Source organism: Alternaria metachromatica (assembly GCF_023757995.1).
Source record: "Alternaria metachromatica strain BMP 0045 chromosome Unknown scaffold_11, whole genome shotgun sequence".
NCBI lineage: Eukaryota > Fungi > Ascomycota > Dothideomycetes > Pleosporales > Pleosporaceae > Alternaria > Alternaria metachromatica.
In genome coordinates this window covers 686,456-702,329 of record NW_026055502.1, presented here as the reverse complement: position 1 = coordinate 702,329, position 15,874 = coordinate 686,456, and the positions used below count along the sequence as shown (strand labels likewise).

The 15,874-nt window shown below is 54.0% G+C and overlaps 6 protein-coding genes and 1 non-coding gene across 7 annotated transcripts; 1 reads left to right on the top strand and 6 right to left on the bottom strand.

The window, feature by feature from the left end:
• Positions 1–566: 566 nt before the first annotated feature.
• On the bottom strand, positions 567–1,238 carry J4E83_005677 (uncharacterized protein; the record flags this gene model as incomplete). Its single annotated transcript, XM_049332594.1, has 2 exons — positions 567–607; positions 659–1,238. 2 exons carry the CDS (start codon positions 1,236–1,238, stop codon positions 567–569), a joined length of 621 nt encoding a protein of 206 aa, XP_049188402.1.
• Positions 1,239–1,714: 476 nt separating this feature from the next.
• On the bottom strand, positions 1,715–3,022 carry J4E83_005676 (uncharacterized protein; the record flags this gene model as incomplete). Its single annotated transcript, XM_049332593.1, has 2 exons — positions 1,715–2,966; positions 3,018–3,022. 2 exons carry the CDS (start codon positions 3,020–3,022, stop codon positions 1,715–1,717), a joined length of 1,257 nt encoding a protein of 418 aa, XP_049188401.1.
• Positions 3,023–8,121: 5,099 nt separating this feature from the next.
• Positions 8,122–8,634, bottom strand: J4E83_005675 (uncharacterized protein; the record flags this gene model as incomplete). Its single annotated transcript, XM_049332592.1, has 1 exon — positions 8,122–8,634. The coding sequence occupies one exon, from the start codon at positions 8,632–8,634 to the stop codon at positions 8,122–8,124; it is 513 nt and encodes a 170-aa protein (XP_049188400.1).
• A 546-nt stretch (positions 8,635–9,180) lies between these two features.
• Positions 9,181–10,068, bottom strand: J4E83_005674 (uncharacterized protein; the record flags this gene model as incomplete). The annotated part of the gene is made up of 1 exon (XM_049332591.1): positions 9,181–10,068. The coding sequence occupies one exon, from the start codon at positions 10,066–10,068 to the stop codon at positions 9,181–9,183; it is 888 nt and encodes a 295-aa protein (XP_049188399.1).
• A 287-nt stretch (positions 10,069–10,355) lies between these two features.
• J4E83_005673 lies at positions 10,356–10,442 on the top strand. The gene has a single exon. It is a non-coding gene; the product is annotated as a tRNA-Phe (tRNA).
• Positions 10,443–11,600: 1,158 nt separating this feature from the next.
• Positions 11,601–13,801, bottom strand: J4E83_005672 (uncharacterized protein; the record flags this gene model as incomplete). The annotated part of the gene is made up of 5 exons (XM_049332590.1): positions 11,601–12,336; positions 12,386–12,526; positions 12,578–12,904; positions 12,951–13,181; positions 13,230–13,801. The coding sequence occupies 5 exons, from the start codon at positions 13,799–13,801 to the stop codon at positions 11,601–11,603; spliced, it is 2,007 nt and encodes a 668-aa protein (XP_049188398.1).
• Positions 13,802–14,363: 562 nt separating this feature from the next.
• Positions 14,364–15,858, bottom strand: J4E83_005671 (uncharacterized protein; the record flags this gene model as incomplete). The annotated part of the gene is made up of 2 exons (XM_049332589.1): positions 14,364–15,434; positions 15,481–15,858. 2 exons carry the CDS (start codon positions 15,856–15,858, stop codon positions 14,364–14,366), a joined length of 1,449 nt encoding a protein of 482 aa, XP_049188397.1.
• Between the last annotated feature and the right edge of the window lie 16 nt (positions 15,859–15,874).

Below are 15,874 nucleotides of genomic sequence, written 5' to 3'. Positions count from 1 at the left end.
GCGGGTAGATTGTGTGCGTGCGAGTGACGTAGTGCTGCACGTATGGAGCTTGGGCAAACAAGATCCCCAACGCGCCTGCCTCGCAGAGCAGCCAATGAGGAGCTATGGCCACATGCAACCGCGTCTTTTGGCTGTGCGCAATTGTGAGATCGCCTTTCAGGAGCACGGTCTAGGCCCTGCATATGCTTGACGTTTTCGCAGTAAGAGAGCTCCGAGGCCTGTCACTCTGGTTTAGAAAGGCAGAGAGCATCATCGTAGCACAAGTCGTGCGAAATAGCGCCCCTATGCCGGGCGTTGTGTCGCGATGGCATTTCAAAAAAATCCCATCACGTCGACAAATGCGGGGGCGATCCACACGCTAGCCCCCTACGTCATCCCCAAACATGCACAAAACTTGTGAAGCCAAGCCTACTTTCAGCGCCCCGACGATGGATAGACAGCACAAGACACGTTGTTTATGGCTGCTTATGTTTGATAAATGTTGTACATTTCATGACACTTCTACGAGTCAATTCAGCTAATTGTACACCATGCTAATGTTGTCCGAACATTCACCCGCCCCTTGCTTATCCTCGTACGCCTTCGGAGCCGCTTCGTCCACCTTCGCCTGTAAATGTGTTAGCGACATGCCAATGCCCTTCGTCAAGCTATGACATACCTTTCCAGAAGCCGCCGGGGACTTTGTCCTTCTCTGCCTCTTCGTTGCTGACCTTCTCATGCGCCTGTTCCGCCCTGTTATCCATGTCCTTGTTGTGTTGCTTGACGTCCTCGCTCTGCTCTTCAGAAGCCGGCGGGTTTTCGTTGAGTATTTTGGGTTTCGCACCTTTGACTTCGTTGGGCGAGGGCTTGTTGTCTTGGCCCTGCTTGACGGCTGGCTCTTTGTTGTCCTTCATCTGGCGGGCCGATGTCGAGAACTCGCGCTTGCCGGAAGAGCTCTTAGGAGCCGGCGACTCGGATGTAGGCTTGGGAGAGTCATTCTGGCTGGCGTTGCTGTCCTTGTTCGGCGACGACGAAGATTTGCCCTGGGCGACCTTAGGAGGTGCGGGGCCGGGGTGCTCGAGGTTCTCGCTGGGGTTTGCGCCCTGCTTCTCGGGCTTCTCTCCAGCTGGGTTGCCCTTACCAGAGCCGTAATCTGAAGTCGCGAAACGAACTTGGACGCGGGCACGGGGAGCCGCCGAGAGCGCTGCGGGCCGTAGTGCTGCCGAGCGCAGCATTGACATGGGTCGTAGGAAGCTCATGATGTGAATTGGTGAGATGTAATTGAAACTGACAAAGATTCCTGTGTTGCGAGGTGTGTAGTCCAAAGTTGGGGTTGCCCGCCAAACGTAGGGTCTAGAGCTGCAATAAGTCCAAGCTCGTTGTTGACGTCATGGTTTCCTCAAGTGCTAAGCTTCCAGCCGCAACGCACGTCACAGGAGGCTCGCATAACCACATCTGCAGTGCCGCAGCGACGATCAGCTAGCCTCTCAAACACCAGCCATTCACACGATACTGCACTTCAGCCGCTGTTTAGTGTAGATAAGACCTTGTTTGGGGGACTTTGAAGCCTGTTATGGTGACGGAGAGGCGCATTGCATCTCAAGCGTCTCTTCGGCATGAGCAGAACACATGCCAATGGCTTGCGATAACGCGGAGCGAGCAGCGAGCCATTACTACTGGGACGACAATCGCTGGCATTTGCACAAAAGACTCGTAGTTCCAAGAATGGGCTATCCTACCACTCACAATAAACAACAATATGGACCTTCCTCTTAAGACCCGGATAATTACAATCCGTAACACCATCAGCATCGTCCTTTTCATCAGCCTCTTTACATCCGACCGTCTTGCCATCACCCATACTAGGGCAGTGGAGCACACCCGGGTTAGTCCCATCACTCAGGTATTCACAATCCTCTTCTCCAAACAGTGGCATGGTGAAAGTGCCGTGCGGCCACGACGGGTTTGACAGGGCTGGAGCATCGGACCATTGCCGCGAGACATCGTTGAGGATGGGTACGCTGCAGCCATCGGCTTGGGTGTTGGGTTTGATCTCGAAGAAGGTCCAGTTGTTGTAGTCTTCGCCATTGCCATTTGTGTTCCGGAAGATCACCGATAATGCCTTTGTCGGAGGCTCGGTTTGAGGTGGAGGTGGAGATTGCGATGTAGAAGATGGCTTGGGCGCTGCTGATGGTGATTTTGTCGTACTAGGCTGTGCCGGTTTCCACGTAAGAAACGGGGTATCCGTCGCCAAAGAAGACTTTGAAGTTGGTGATGATGTGGCTATCGACGAGGGCGGTGGGCTTGAGCTTTCGCCGGTTGAGTCGCTCAATGACGGCCTGACCGTTGTCTGGAGGGTGGACGGAGTAGGTACGGTCGAAGCTGGTGATGGAATGAGTGATACCGATGATACCGACAAGCTGTTGCTAGGTCGAGCACAAGTGTCGCCATCCTGACGTCTCATCAAAGCCTCGTACTCTTTCCACTCTGCTTCGTCCGCATCCGTCACCTCTCTCCCTCTGAGCAAGCGCAGGTCTTTACCACTAGATGCGACGGAACGTTTCTTTGCCTGCACAACCTGATGCTGGAATGGCTGCCATGAGTCTCTGTAACGGTAGGTAAGAGCATCCTCAAACCAAAGCTCTATCGCCGCAGCTTGCTGCTGATTGCAACCGCCTTCTGTTGGTACGAGAGCTGCTGCCGCGGGGTCATACTGAATGTAAATCTTGCCTTTGGGGGCTCTATTATCGTCATCTCTCCCAGCCGGAAAGTAGGGAATGGTAAGTGTGTCACTTCGTCCAAGAATGCTGGTCAACAAATTCTTGATCCTAGTGACTTCGGCTGGAAATTGAACATCGTCTCTTGCTGGATTTACGGCATGATCCCGATACGGCGTGATGATGAACGCACGTACTTTGTTCGCTTGGATGTTTTCAAAGTCACCTCCAGCTCCAGTGAATGTTGTGAGACCTTCGCGGAACTCAGGACTGCCATTTTGTAGAACATTCAAGACATCTCCTTGAAAATTCTGTGGGTACTTCATGGAAGGTATTTCCCAGATGTGAGTAAGATACATTCGTTTGCGGGAGATGACCACAACGGATGTGCAACCATATAAGTTTACTAGGTGCCAATCGTCCGCTGTATTGCCCAGTGGGAAAGTTAAGCCAGTCGTTCCGACTCCGAGTGGAAGAGAGCTCTTAGGACTTGTAGCGATCTGGATGAGAAGCCAAGTCCCAACAGCACCTGATTAAGTTAGAAACCACCTGTACATCTGATGTTCATATGTATTTGGTTGGATGTAATCATTCCAAGTAGTACTGGAATGATGGAACTAAATTTGGGCTTGAGCACATACCTTGGTCACTCCCTCGGGGAGGGCTTGAAAGAGTTCGCTTCGAGATGTGGCTGGTAGACTGACTAGTCTCCACGGGTGCGAGCTCCCGCGTCCTCAATTCAGGCTTATTGAAGTACGATGCAATGATCGTCGAAGTTGAGGAAAGGGCATTGTCCTCAAAAGCTGTGGTTAATTTGGTCGGAGCAGGCGCGTCGTTCGTCCATCTTCGCACATTCCCATTGCAGCTGTCGCAGTCGCGAGCGCATAACTGCCGAGCAGTCGTTGTCGTAGTTGTTACCGTGGATGACGATGTGACACCGGTCACATCGCATTTGGTGATAGGCGCCCCACAGACTGTGGTACACAAGTCGCCCTGCGCCCGCTTATTTGGGCCTTCTATCGTTGTGGTTGCAGTCGCTGTACATGTAATGTCGCAGTTGCTAACGGTCGTTAGAGTGCATGTAGAGGAGGAAGTCTCCGTAGGTTCTTCAGTCTCTGATGCCGAGTCAGAGGGCTCGGAATCTCCATCCGGCACGACGTCGTTGAGAGCATCGAGCAATGGTTTGAGGTCGTCTTGTAGGCCTTTGACGGTATCCACGGCGGCAGTAGTTCCGCCGACCACTGCATCTTTGACCTTATTGGTCGTGTTGATGACACAGTTTACGAGCGAGAATGCTGTCTTGAACAAGCCACCGAGCAGATCGCGCTCGCCGAGTACAGCGTACGTATCACGATCTTGTTCGCTTCTTCGGCGTTTCCCAGACCCACACGGCTCGACTCCGTCTGTTGGCTTTGGTAGTTTGGCTAAGAAGCCAGCCGCTTCAGGCAGAATATTGTTCAGCTCGTCTATCACGCCGGTGACATGAGCGGCAGGATCCTCTATCCAATTCTGGATAATGGGAAACACACCCACGATAGCTATGGATAGATCTGACGCGCTCGATTGAACTTTGGTCCCAGTGGGTACTAGGGTAGTGATTGGCAATGATGGAGGAATAGTAATACTGGGAGGAAGTGATGGGCTATCTGATGTTGCGAGTATCGATGAGGCAGTGTTGGACGCTGAACTGATTGCAGTAGGTTGCGCAGTCGGACTGAGGCTTGTCGCGCCACTGGTCGCAGCTTCGGTGTTGGAACTCGAGGAAGTCGTTGCGTTGGTAGTACTGGTCACTCCCGATTGAAAAGTGCCGGCGCTGGACAAGACTGAAGATAGCGTGGAAGACGACGCGATAGGCGAGACTGAAGAGGGACCTAAAGAATGAGAAGAAGAAGTAGATGCCGTCGACGAATACGTGCTCATGATCGTATTCACAACCGTGTCATTCTTCTGTGTCGCCAAAGGGAGAGTAGTGAACGAAAGGTCTGAGGGTGTTGTGCTATATGATCCAGTGATTGGAGTGGAAGGTTCAACAACAATGGTACTGCTACTATTGACCGGGACAGGAAATGGAGCTTGACTTTGGGAGATCACACTGCTGCCTCCGGTACCCGTACTGATCTGTGCCGTGATGAATGCGGGATAGGAAAAAAGCAAAGCGAGTGCATTACCGCTGCGTAGCAATTGCATAATGACGGGATGATTTAGGACGAATGATTTGATAGAGAAGTGCTTTGGACTCTCCCAGCATCATGATCGATGTTCGGCTTTATATGTCATCTGGATGGACAGTGTGCTTACGCTTTCATTCACCTACATTTCAATTGAGATCTTCTCGCACTGCCCTGCGGCGTGCATGCGTTTCGTCCAGAAATTGCAAACATTGCGTAGCGTTTGTAAGAACTTGTCGCAGATGTTGTCACCCGGGACTGAGGACATGCATTCTGCCTTGCGTTGCGCAATGGCTTTCGACGCCGCAAAACAGCGTTGCTGCAAGGTGACATCTTGTCAAACCGGTCACCGAATCCGAGTGAAGACAGAGGCGGGCCCTCTGCATCCGAAGAGTTTTGGCCCGTGGCGTAGCGACAAAATATTCTTGGAACAGGCGTTAATGGTCATTTGGGGGCGGCCCAGGTAATATGACGGTGTCATCCGTCGTGCTTGTGGAATTCACAGCCTTGATATAACCTGCCTGGGCCCAAATTTGCCTTCGAAATCAAAACCACAGAATGGCATCGCAAACTCATTAGGTGAGGAGAAGTGGATGTCGGAAGGAACCTTGGAAGGCAGCGGTAGCACGTCAACCAAGAAAAGAATTTGCACAGGTCTGCAGCCTACATCAACATGGAAGCATACAAGATAGGTGGCCTAGCGTCGATGTAGGCTCTAGACCTGTTCAGTTTTTTTCTTGTATGAGGTGGTAGGAAGGAAAGGCAAGAAGGATTACAAGGTTGTCGCTTGCCAGCCGCACGGAACACAATTCCAGCGCTAAACCCACCGCGGCCCCATTCGTCATCCTTGGGAAGGCAGCTTCTGAAACAATACGCCGCATACGCCGCATGGAAGCGCTGATCTCACAGGATTCAAACAGATGTATTTATACCGCGGGGTGACGCAGACCGTCACTCGATCATACCGCTTGACTTCATCGTCTGGGCTGCATACCTGCGTACCTAGGTACATTCCTCCACGGTTGGATCCATTATGCCACCCCATCTCGCATACTATAAACTCGGAGACCAAAGTAACGATCCGTGTTGTGCAATCTTCTTGCATGCGTGCGAGAGCAATAATGCGGCCGTTGCGTTAATGCTGGCGTCTGGTAGAGAGCCTGAACCGCTAACGTACGGGCTCAATAAAGCTATCGAATGCAATCATCTCGACCTGGCCACACAACTCCACACCGCAGGTGCTAGATGGGACACACGTACAGTGCACTGCGCATCAGACTCCCACGAAGGGGTGAAGTGGTTGTTAGGGTGGGGTTACGACGTCAATACCAGCATCGCCTATGGCGCTGTGCTGCTCCCGTAAGTCTGTGCGACGAAGCCACTACGACATCGATTTCTACGAAGACTGCAACAGTTAGCTTACCGAAGTTAGTTTAGTTGTCAAGCGTAACGACGAATCGAGCATTCGATTGCTCTTAAAACTAGGAGCGAACCCCAACCTCGGGCCATCGAGCAAGATAACAGCGCCAGCTATGAACATGCGTCCCATGTCTAACTGTGGCCACACACTCAACGAAGCAGCCGCACATTGTAGCCCAGAAATATTCAGTCTCCTACTCTCCCATGGTGCTGTGTTATCCAACTCCGCACCACTCCACCATGCGGCAGGCAGTAAAAGCGACAACAGAATTCCAATGCTTAAGTACCTCGTCGGAGAACTGGGCCTCGACATCCACAGTATGGACAGTGGACCGCCTATCCCGGACGAGTGCCGTGGGCGTGAGGGGACGCCATTGCACTGTGCTCTCCACTGGAAGCGATACGACACGGCCAAATGGCTACTGGAGCATGGTGCAGACCCTGACAAGGGCTGCAGCTTTCACGGAATGCCAGCAAGAGCATGGATTGACCGCCTTCCTGATGACAACGAACTTGTGGTTCTGCTTCGTGAGCATCGAAAAAACACTAAGTCCATCGCGCACTTCTGAGGAACAGGTTGGGCTGCTGGAGTCAGATGTATGTGTCATTGTGTCGATGAGACTGTACCATTAGCAATGTACTCTTGCAGAAATCTAGCAAATAAAGTTACTGGTACTCAGCTCACCGAACCTAGTATGCTATACACGCTTAACGCGCTTCCTACTCTCCTCCTCACTATCATCAACATCGCAGTCCTCAAACTTTCTCTTCACCCCCCTCAAAACCAAACACCTCACCTCAGGCGCCACACCCCCAATCCCACCCACCATTATCCCCCTGCCCCAAGCCCTCTCAAACCTCCACCCCTCTCTAAACACCACCATCCCCTCCCCCTCGTTCCCCCTCCCACTCGGCCATCCCTCCTTCTCCCACCTCTCACTCGGCACCTCACACCCCTCCCTCAGCCCCCGTACCACTCTCTCCCACCTCGCAACTGTGGCCGCATAAACCGCCGTACCCCTAGTCGTCATATCCCCAACAACCTCCCTATACTTCGCCTTATCAGCTACCAACCGCCTCACCCACCCCCTATCCGCTTCTACCGCGCCGTAAAACGCACAGCTGGGAGTGTAGGGACGGAGAAGGGGACACGTAGAGCCGCATCGGCCGCGGGTGGAAAGGGGGCTGCAGGTGAGGCAGTAGGCGCCGAGGGTAAGGTAGAGGTTGTGCATGTGTGTGCGGGTTATCAGGGAGTGTTTTATGATGGAGAGGGAGTGGTGGAGAGCGGAGATGCGCAGGAGCATTTGGGGGGTTGCGCGGGGTTGGCGCTTAGGCTTGGATGGAAACGAGGGGAGGAGGTCAAGCCATGATGCGTGGGTTCCTGTAGGTAGGGCGACTAGGGCGCGTGGCATGGTTGAATCTCTGAACGTGAGCTATTGCTCTGTCTGAAGAGGAGTAGGTAGTGGGGTATTAGTGATCTATTAATATGAGGTCTAGATAGTAGCATGTGTTACAACTGGGAGTATGCTGATGCAGAGTGAAGGTATGGGTCAGAGACACAATACATTGTGTTGATACTACAATGGCTTACTTCGAGAAGAGAACAGTCTTACCCAGCTGTTGCGAGAGTAATGTGGAAACATGAGGTGAAGATGTACATTGTAGCAAGCGATTGCGCTGTGAAGTTGCGTTTGAATTCAAGCACGTGTCGGTGTACAGCGTGGTGCTAATTTTGAAGGCATGTGTGCGGCTGTGGGTGGGATGGTATATGTTATTGCCTGATGATGAAACTTTCGTACCCAGCTCCTTCATTCACCTCGTTCATCCTCCTGCAACATCTACAACAACGCGGTAGGAACCTTCTTCTCTCCCAATATCTGATCAAAAGTCGTCGGAACATGGCGTTGCTGTCGCTCCACTTCTTGCTTCCCCATCATTTCCTCTCGCTCCTCTGTGGCCGCTCGATGGCTTCGTTGTTCCTGGACAGATAGTTGCGGTTGAGACGAGTTGACCGGCTCTGGACCAGCCACAGGGCTGAGCGGAACGTCTTCGAAATCAGGTGAGTTCGAGAGCTTGCTGAGGCTAAACGCGACTTCACTGAATGTTTCATCGAAGCTAAAGCGGCGTAAAATGGGCGGCGTGCTCCCAATGATTCGGATAGCCGGAACCATAGAAGAAGTCTTCGCGCGGACGTGGATGCTCTGCATCGGACTGTCGTGTCTCTCCGTCGCAGACCTTTTCTCTTTCGTGCTGTTCCGCTTCACAGCAGCCTTGCGACTCAACCTCACGGGGTTACTGCGAGGGCCGAGTACAGAGTCATGGTCCTCAACGCTGTCGAGTGGCGCGTCCATGCTGATGTACGGAGTTCTCTCGATGCTAAAACCCTCGTGTGTTCTCTCTAGCCGTGCAGGGGCACTTCGATGCTTTTCAGCCTCCGTATGTGAAGACCCTTTTTGTTGGCTGCCCAAACTTGACGGTAGATGGGTGATGCACTGCTCATACCTATTATCGTTCACGAACCGATCGTACCGCACTTCCATATCGCGGTCACTATTCCACCTTAGAAAATCTTCAAAAGGCATCACGCTCTTCTGAAGTGGTGTTTCTCTCGATGCCATGTCGATTTGATGTGGGTATTAGTCGACGGTAGTAGCGGGAATATATCGGATTGCTCATTACGGTCGCCCTGCTCTTCAAATCCTGACGTTGTTTGCGTACGAGAAACATCGTGAAGATGTGGCGTTTTCCAGAAGTTTGCGCAACATCGCGAACAGTGTGTGATTTCCGAGATTCGTCACGTATCTTCGACAGTCGTGTAGAGGAGTTATGCGAGGTCCTCAGTGTCCGTGATGGAGATTCCGTGAGGTCCAAGGTGAGAGCAAACGGTATTGTGTCTTTCAAGTCTCTTTCTCCTCTCGCATCCTCCTAACCTCCGCTTCCACTCCCTCCACACTCATCGGCACCTTCCCTCCCTCCCACCTCTCCTTCTCACTCCTCACCCACCCCTCCAAACTCAACAACCCCACACACAAAAACCCCAGTACCTCTCTATCCGTATCAAACACCTCCCACCACTCGCACTCCGGCATCTTAATCCCCGTCTCCCTCGCCGCAAGATAAATTCCCGCCGTCGCCAACTCATGCGGCTGGTGCGTCAGGTAAAGGCACTGCGGACTCAAGAGCGCGGTATTGAGATGCGCGATTGCGCGTTTTGCGAGTTCGGAGGCGCGGGGGTGGCTGAAGATGTCGAGGGCTTGCATGTATGTAATGCATAGTGTGTAGGGGAGTTGAACGTGTGTGTTGAAACCCAGGGTACGCAGGATGCGTTGTTCGGTTGTAAACAGCGTTGCGCGGCGGCGCTCATATGTCCCTTCGCTGACGTAGTATTCCTTTGCGTCTTCGCCCGTTTTCTGAAGCTGTTCCATATCGAAGTACGTCGCCGGCAGCGAATCGAGATACGCGTACACGTTTACAAGACTGCGCGCAGACTTTGGATATGCGGAGAGCTTCGTGGTGAGGTACAGCGACGCGGCCGAGACTTGCTCTGCGCCAAACTCTGCGAGACTGCCGCCTTCGGGGCCGAGCCAGAAGCGCATGAAGATTACGATGGCTTGCGCGATTACTTCTTGTGGGAGGCGGAGCAGGATGCCTGCGGCTTGTGTGAGGCGCGCGCCGGCGAAGCGGATGGAGTCTTCGAGCGTGGGTGGGATGCCATCGAGTTGGGAGCCGGAGGTTTCGAGCTGGGCTACGGTTGCCAATGGGTTCGCGAGGGGCGAGGGTTGCATTTTGGAAGAGTTGGAGCGGGTTGGGAGCGAGCGCGACGGCGTTGTGGTGGTTTGGGAGCTCTTGCGCGGAAAGAAGTTGGAGATGATGCTGTGGAGCTGGTGGACTTGCGATGGGTGAGCCTCGGTACACTAACCGTCATCTTTCTTAGTCAACGACATCAACTCCACACACGGCGGAGACGTGTTACGAAGTTCCATTTTGCAATCTTGATCGATCGAAGCTCTCGGAGAAGCATGATTGCCCGCGATATATTTGTTGTGGTCTGGCAAACTTCCATCAAGAAACCGTCTCCTTAGCTCAATTGGGAGAGCGCCAGACTGAAGTCATCAGTCACTAAATCTGGAGGTATCGTGTTCGATCCACGAAGGGGACATCACCGTGCTTGAGCCTGCTCAAGAACATTCGAACCATTCTTTTTGTCAATCTTTTGCTCTCCCAACGGGCTTCACCGCTCAGAAGACGATCAGGGTACAGGGTTGAAGGGTGGCTGGGAGAGTAGGTCCGTTACCCCTCTCTGCTCACTGCCTCATTTTTTTTGTACATATCAAGCGAGAGGACAAGCGAATGTGACAGCCATTGCGCTGGTGCCACGTACTCTGCATACGCCTCACGATGACGAGGTGGATCTAAGGATCTCCTTTGGCTTACTTGCTCGGGGAGGTGGTTACGATTAGGACAGGGAGTTGAGGGGCGATGGCGTAGGCACTCCAATCGAGGAAGAAGATGGATACTCGCTATGTTTTCTAACCTGCACTTTGACCCTAGTGTAGGCTGCAGAACTTCTCAGTCACTTCTTAGTGTGAGGCGTAGATTTAGGTAGCCTCATGGTTGTCTTGGCTTCGCACACATAGTTGGGTTGATATTCAAACACGATGTCTAAATTATCAAACATGTTTGGGAAGTATTTGATAGAAGTGTTTCAACTCACTGCGTTGCAGTGGGCCTATTAACACTCAACAATACAGCATTTGGAATTGGACTGGTGTAAACACTGTCAAATAATCTATAGCAATAGGATGACGTGGATGGCAATATCATTACTGTACTCTACGACAGATAACTTTTTGACCTTTCCCAACTCCCGCTAAACTACATCACATTACATCACCCATAGCAAGCCAATCTCAAACACTTTTGAAGTTGAACAGAAAGAGTACAATAGCATTAACTCAATAAAATAACTGATTAAACGAGGGCGTAAAGGGTGGGTATCTTGCCGGCTAAATGCTATCCAAAAACCGCTAATCAACACGACTAATACACACAAAAGAAAAAGAACCTTTCGCGGTTTTCGCCCGCAAAAGATAAAAGGAGGGAGAAGGGTAACTCTAAACATTCCCAAAGCTCAAAATGACCAACCCAATAACCGAGAGAGAGAAAAAAAAAACCGATGTATAAATCCCAAAAACGCAAAGCCCAGAAATGATGCTGAGTGAAGAAGAGGAAGCGTGACGACTAGAAGGAGATGTAAAATCCAGATCGAAAGCAAAAAAACGCCGGTCGTTATGTGTGCAATAGAATGCGATATGATCTAGTCGATACCAATCATGGTACCATCGCACCTCCAGTCATCCACTTCGACATCCCGGGCAGCTGTGTTGGTAGCTTCGGGGTCGATTTGGACGTGAGTGAGCCAAGTGCCCACACGGTTCTGGCCGACCTTGCGGCCGTCGCGAGAGAGACCGGCCATGGTGGAGGAGGTGACGACAGGTGTGGATGCGGGTCGGACGCGAGGGGCGGCAACGGGTGCAGGGGCGGGCGCAGCGCGGCGTGTGCTGCTGCTGCTGGTGAAGAAGGCGCCACGTGGGGTTGACGTGCGTGGAGTGGATGTGCGGGCTGCGGTGCGCGCAACGGATGCGGGCATGGAGCGGATGGCGTACGAGTCGTTCATGTGGTGGCCACCTGCGTTACCGACGCCGTACATTTGCACCTCGGGCTCGGTGCGGCGGATGGAAGAGACGGTGGGCGTGGGGTTGAGGTGCAGTGAGTCGCGGAGGTGAGCGGACAGGCGGCGGGATTCGGGTCGGGGAAGGTCGCGTTCGCTGCGGTTGCGTGGGGTGCGGACGCTGGGGCGGCGGGCGAGGGGTGGCGAGGGCTCGTCGGGGATTTCGATGACTTCAACATCGGCGTAGCGGGCTTGTTGCGGGTAGGGGACGCGCATGTCGTTGAGCTGGTCGCCGTCGGGGATGTGTTGGTAGTTGAACCAGGGGCAGCTGCAGGTCTTCCATGGGGCGGCGCAGACCATGCAGAATTGTGCTGTGCAGCGGCTGGGATGTTGTTAGATATTGTTGTATGTGAGTGATATAATGAACGTACCAGGTCATGTGATTGCAACCTTCCTTTAGCTCGACTACAGCCTTGCAGCTGTAGCATCGTTGCCAGCCCTTCTCCTTGGCCATCTCTACTAGGCGGTTGGTCTCCTCGTCCTTGGGGCATTCACGCTTCGTGTGGAACTTGCTGTTGCAGAGTACGCAGACCTTGGTGTTGCACGTGCTGCAGCGTGCGTACTTGCGTCCGTATGTCGGGTCCATCTTGATCTTGGAAGGCTTGATCCACTGGCCACACCCTTTCGTGGGGCAGTATAGGCGGTTGGCAGTCGTGTACTCTTGGAACTTCCGGTTCCATTGGACCTTGAACTTGTCATCGAAGAGGCGGTCGGCATACTTCAATGGGATGTGCTCTGAGGTGCAGCATCGTGGTGGCATGTGAGCAGGGTCCTTTACGGAAAGGGTGAATTGGCGCTTGAGGCATGAGTAGCACATGCGATGGCCACATGCGAGCTTGACGGTCTTGGTGATGGGTAGGTCATCGTTCATGCACACGAGACAGTCGACCCTAGTTGAGGTTAGCTTTGTAGGGGTAACGTGACGGGGATACTAACGTTTTCTCTTCAGCCTTGCGCGAAGGCGTTCGCGAGACTGGAGGCGCCGCCTTGGAGAAGAAGCTTGACAAGATGCCCCCGGTGCTCCGACGGGCAGCATCCTTGACCGACTGCGTCCGGGTGAGTGGCGTTGGGGGAGGCGACTTGACAGTGTTGCTGCGTCGTACTGTCGGCCTGGGCTCTCGTTCTCTGGCCGAAGTATGTGCTTTTGGCTCGCGTGTAGATGAATTCCTGGCCCTCATTAGCTGAGCTACGTGTACAAGTGGAGACGGGACTAACCTGGTCAATGGCGGAACTTCGACCCTGCGGACTGACGCAGATCCAGAACCTGAATGCGGAGTGTAGGCAGTCCTGCTAGAAGAGCCGCCTTCCTCGCTTCTCTTGCGCCCAGATGCTCGTCGCACAGGGACTTCCTCAACGTGACCCATGGACTTGGGGCGGCCAAAGACGAAGTCGTCGTGGTCATCAGGTATCACTGCTCTCTTGGGCTTCCGCGTGCTGTCCCGTCGCACCTCCTTCTCACGGCTGCTCCGTGGCTTTTCCTTGGCCGGTGTGCGTTTGCTGTCTGATACCACGCGATCGCGGTCGCGCCTCTTCTCAGCCTCGTTGCGTGAGTAGTAGGACTCTCTGCGCGCCCTGATGTCCTCAATGTCGACCTCGGCCTGTCTCCTTGCCTCCTCTGCCCGTCGGCGCTCTCTCCTTTCGCGTGTGGAAGCCGTGGGTTCGTCGTCGTGGTCGCGAGATTTGTGGCGGCGCCGGTGCCTCCGCTCTCGTTCGTCGAGATATTCGCCGTCGTCACGGTGTCGTGTGGCCCGGTCATCGCGTCCTCTCGCCATGCCCAGCCAGGGCATGCGGGCGGTATTTTATCTGCCTTCTGCCAGCCGCGCAGGTCACAGGCTCATTCACGCTCTCGCAAAACTTCAGGACGCTGTGCAGGCGACGCACAAAAGCGAACGGGTGTGTGGAGAGTTGCGGTGGGCGTGACGAGCGAACAGCAAGCACCTGCAGGCAGCCCAAGCCGGATCAGACCAAAGTCGGCCAGTCGCACGGGGCAAGCCGCCAGCGGTGTGCGCGCACTGGGTGCCTGTTGATCGAAAGCGTCGGCAGGGCTTTCGCTAAGGCTCTTAGTCGGCCCAGGGGCCGTCGTCAGGCGTCGATGCCAGCTGTCTCACACGCGCAGATGATGTCGTTTTTCCGCAGCAAACCTGCCATCGGAACCGGCGGGTGCACTGCTATCATGCAGCGTTGCGCTGCCGCAAAAGTATGTTCGTAGTGGACCAACTTTCTGGCGTCGCACTGCTTTTTGGGGCGACGTTCGGGCTGCGGTTGAGTCTTAGTGACATGATCCCGCCACAGGGGTTCGAAGATTTATTGCAGAATCTAATCGCGGATATGCAACGGCGCCCAGCGTCCTCAGTCCTTCTCGAGTGTAATTTGGGTCGAAATTTCCCATCTGTGCCCGCCGCTCCCGTATCCGCCGCCCAAGCGGTTCCGCACCATACTGCCAATGCGATCGCGCAGGCGCCCAATTTCTTCCAAATTCCGCACTCGTAGTTTGAGGTTCGCCTGGCAGAGGCCGTAGTGTACCTGCCAGAACTTTGCCTCTTCGACCGCCCTGATGGCTGGGTCCGTCTCGAGGTCGTACATAATGTCCGAAACGCCGGGCCCCGAGTAGGACATGAGCAGCATCTTCCCCAGCGTCCATCCCTGAATCCACCCCAGCGCTACCATGGAGAACGCTACAGAAAATGAAAGGGTCCGATCAAGCCACACATACATCCGAATGCTCAGCAGTGGCAGCAGAAGGAGCAGCGTCGAGCACGATAATGTCAGAAAATGCGAAGGGTTGCTCAGCACGGAGGGTAGGTTAGCGATGGCGCTCAGCCTCATGACCTTGCCGATGCGCGCATGGTTCTTCAACAGGATTGCCGAGACGAGTGTCGAGACAATGCCACACAAGGCAGCAAGATCAATGCTGCCAGGCGATACTCGTTCATGCGCGTCTGCATGATGCGCCTCGTGTCCTCCACTGTTCTCGAGCGCGTGCGTCAAGCCATGCGATATGAGGTCCAGTCCCATGAACAGGAGCCCAACAGACATGCCTAGTCCTGCAATGACTTCCAGACGCTCAAAGCCAAACGGGTGTCGTATGCTTGATCGCTTCCATACCTCGAAGTTGGATCCAACGTCAACGGCCACACACAGGAATGCGCCGAGCGCATCGTAGAAGATGAGTCGCGACAACACTGTGAGAGCCAGAGATTCGTGTGCGCCCCACTGCACGAGACCAGCGACTACCAAATGGCAGAAACACCATGCCAGCCTCAGCTTCTGATCCTTGGACATGGACGAGCGATACTCTTTGAAGGTGGGGATCGGGAGCGAGGCGGGGAGCTGGAGCGGGGCGCGCGGTGCGGGTTCTAGGAAGATCTGATGCGATACACTACTGTGCTTGTACTTGTGTCCTCGTCGTCGGCCGATATCCTGCGAAAGTTAGTATAAGCGCGTCGGGTTATATAGAAGAACGCACATTGGCCTTTGTTTGAGGTCGACCAGGCTGGTAGGCGATAGATTGGAAGTTGAACGGATTGGGGTTCTCGGACCCGCTCATAGAGGGCGCGTCGAGATCCATAGTTCCACTGGCAGCACTCGCGGGTGTCTGTGGAAAGGTCGCGCTCGCGGGTGTATACAGAGTCGCCGGCGACGCCCGCTGCGAAACTGAGTCACTGGGTCCGAGAGTAGCATACTGCTTCGAGGGAAACGTAGCCGACATGGGCGACAGCAGCGCATTGTTGTTAGGCCCCGTATCGCCCATAGCCAGATCGCCTCGGAATCCTAGTCCTACGGGATGGGGCGCGTTCTCGTCAGGAGGCGGCGTTGGGGTCCGTGGTGGAGCTGGCAGCGGCATTTTCGAGGCCATGACG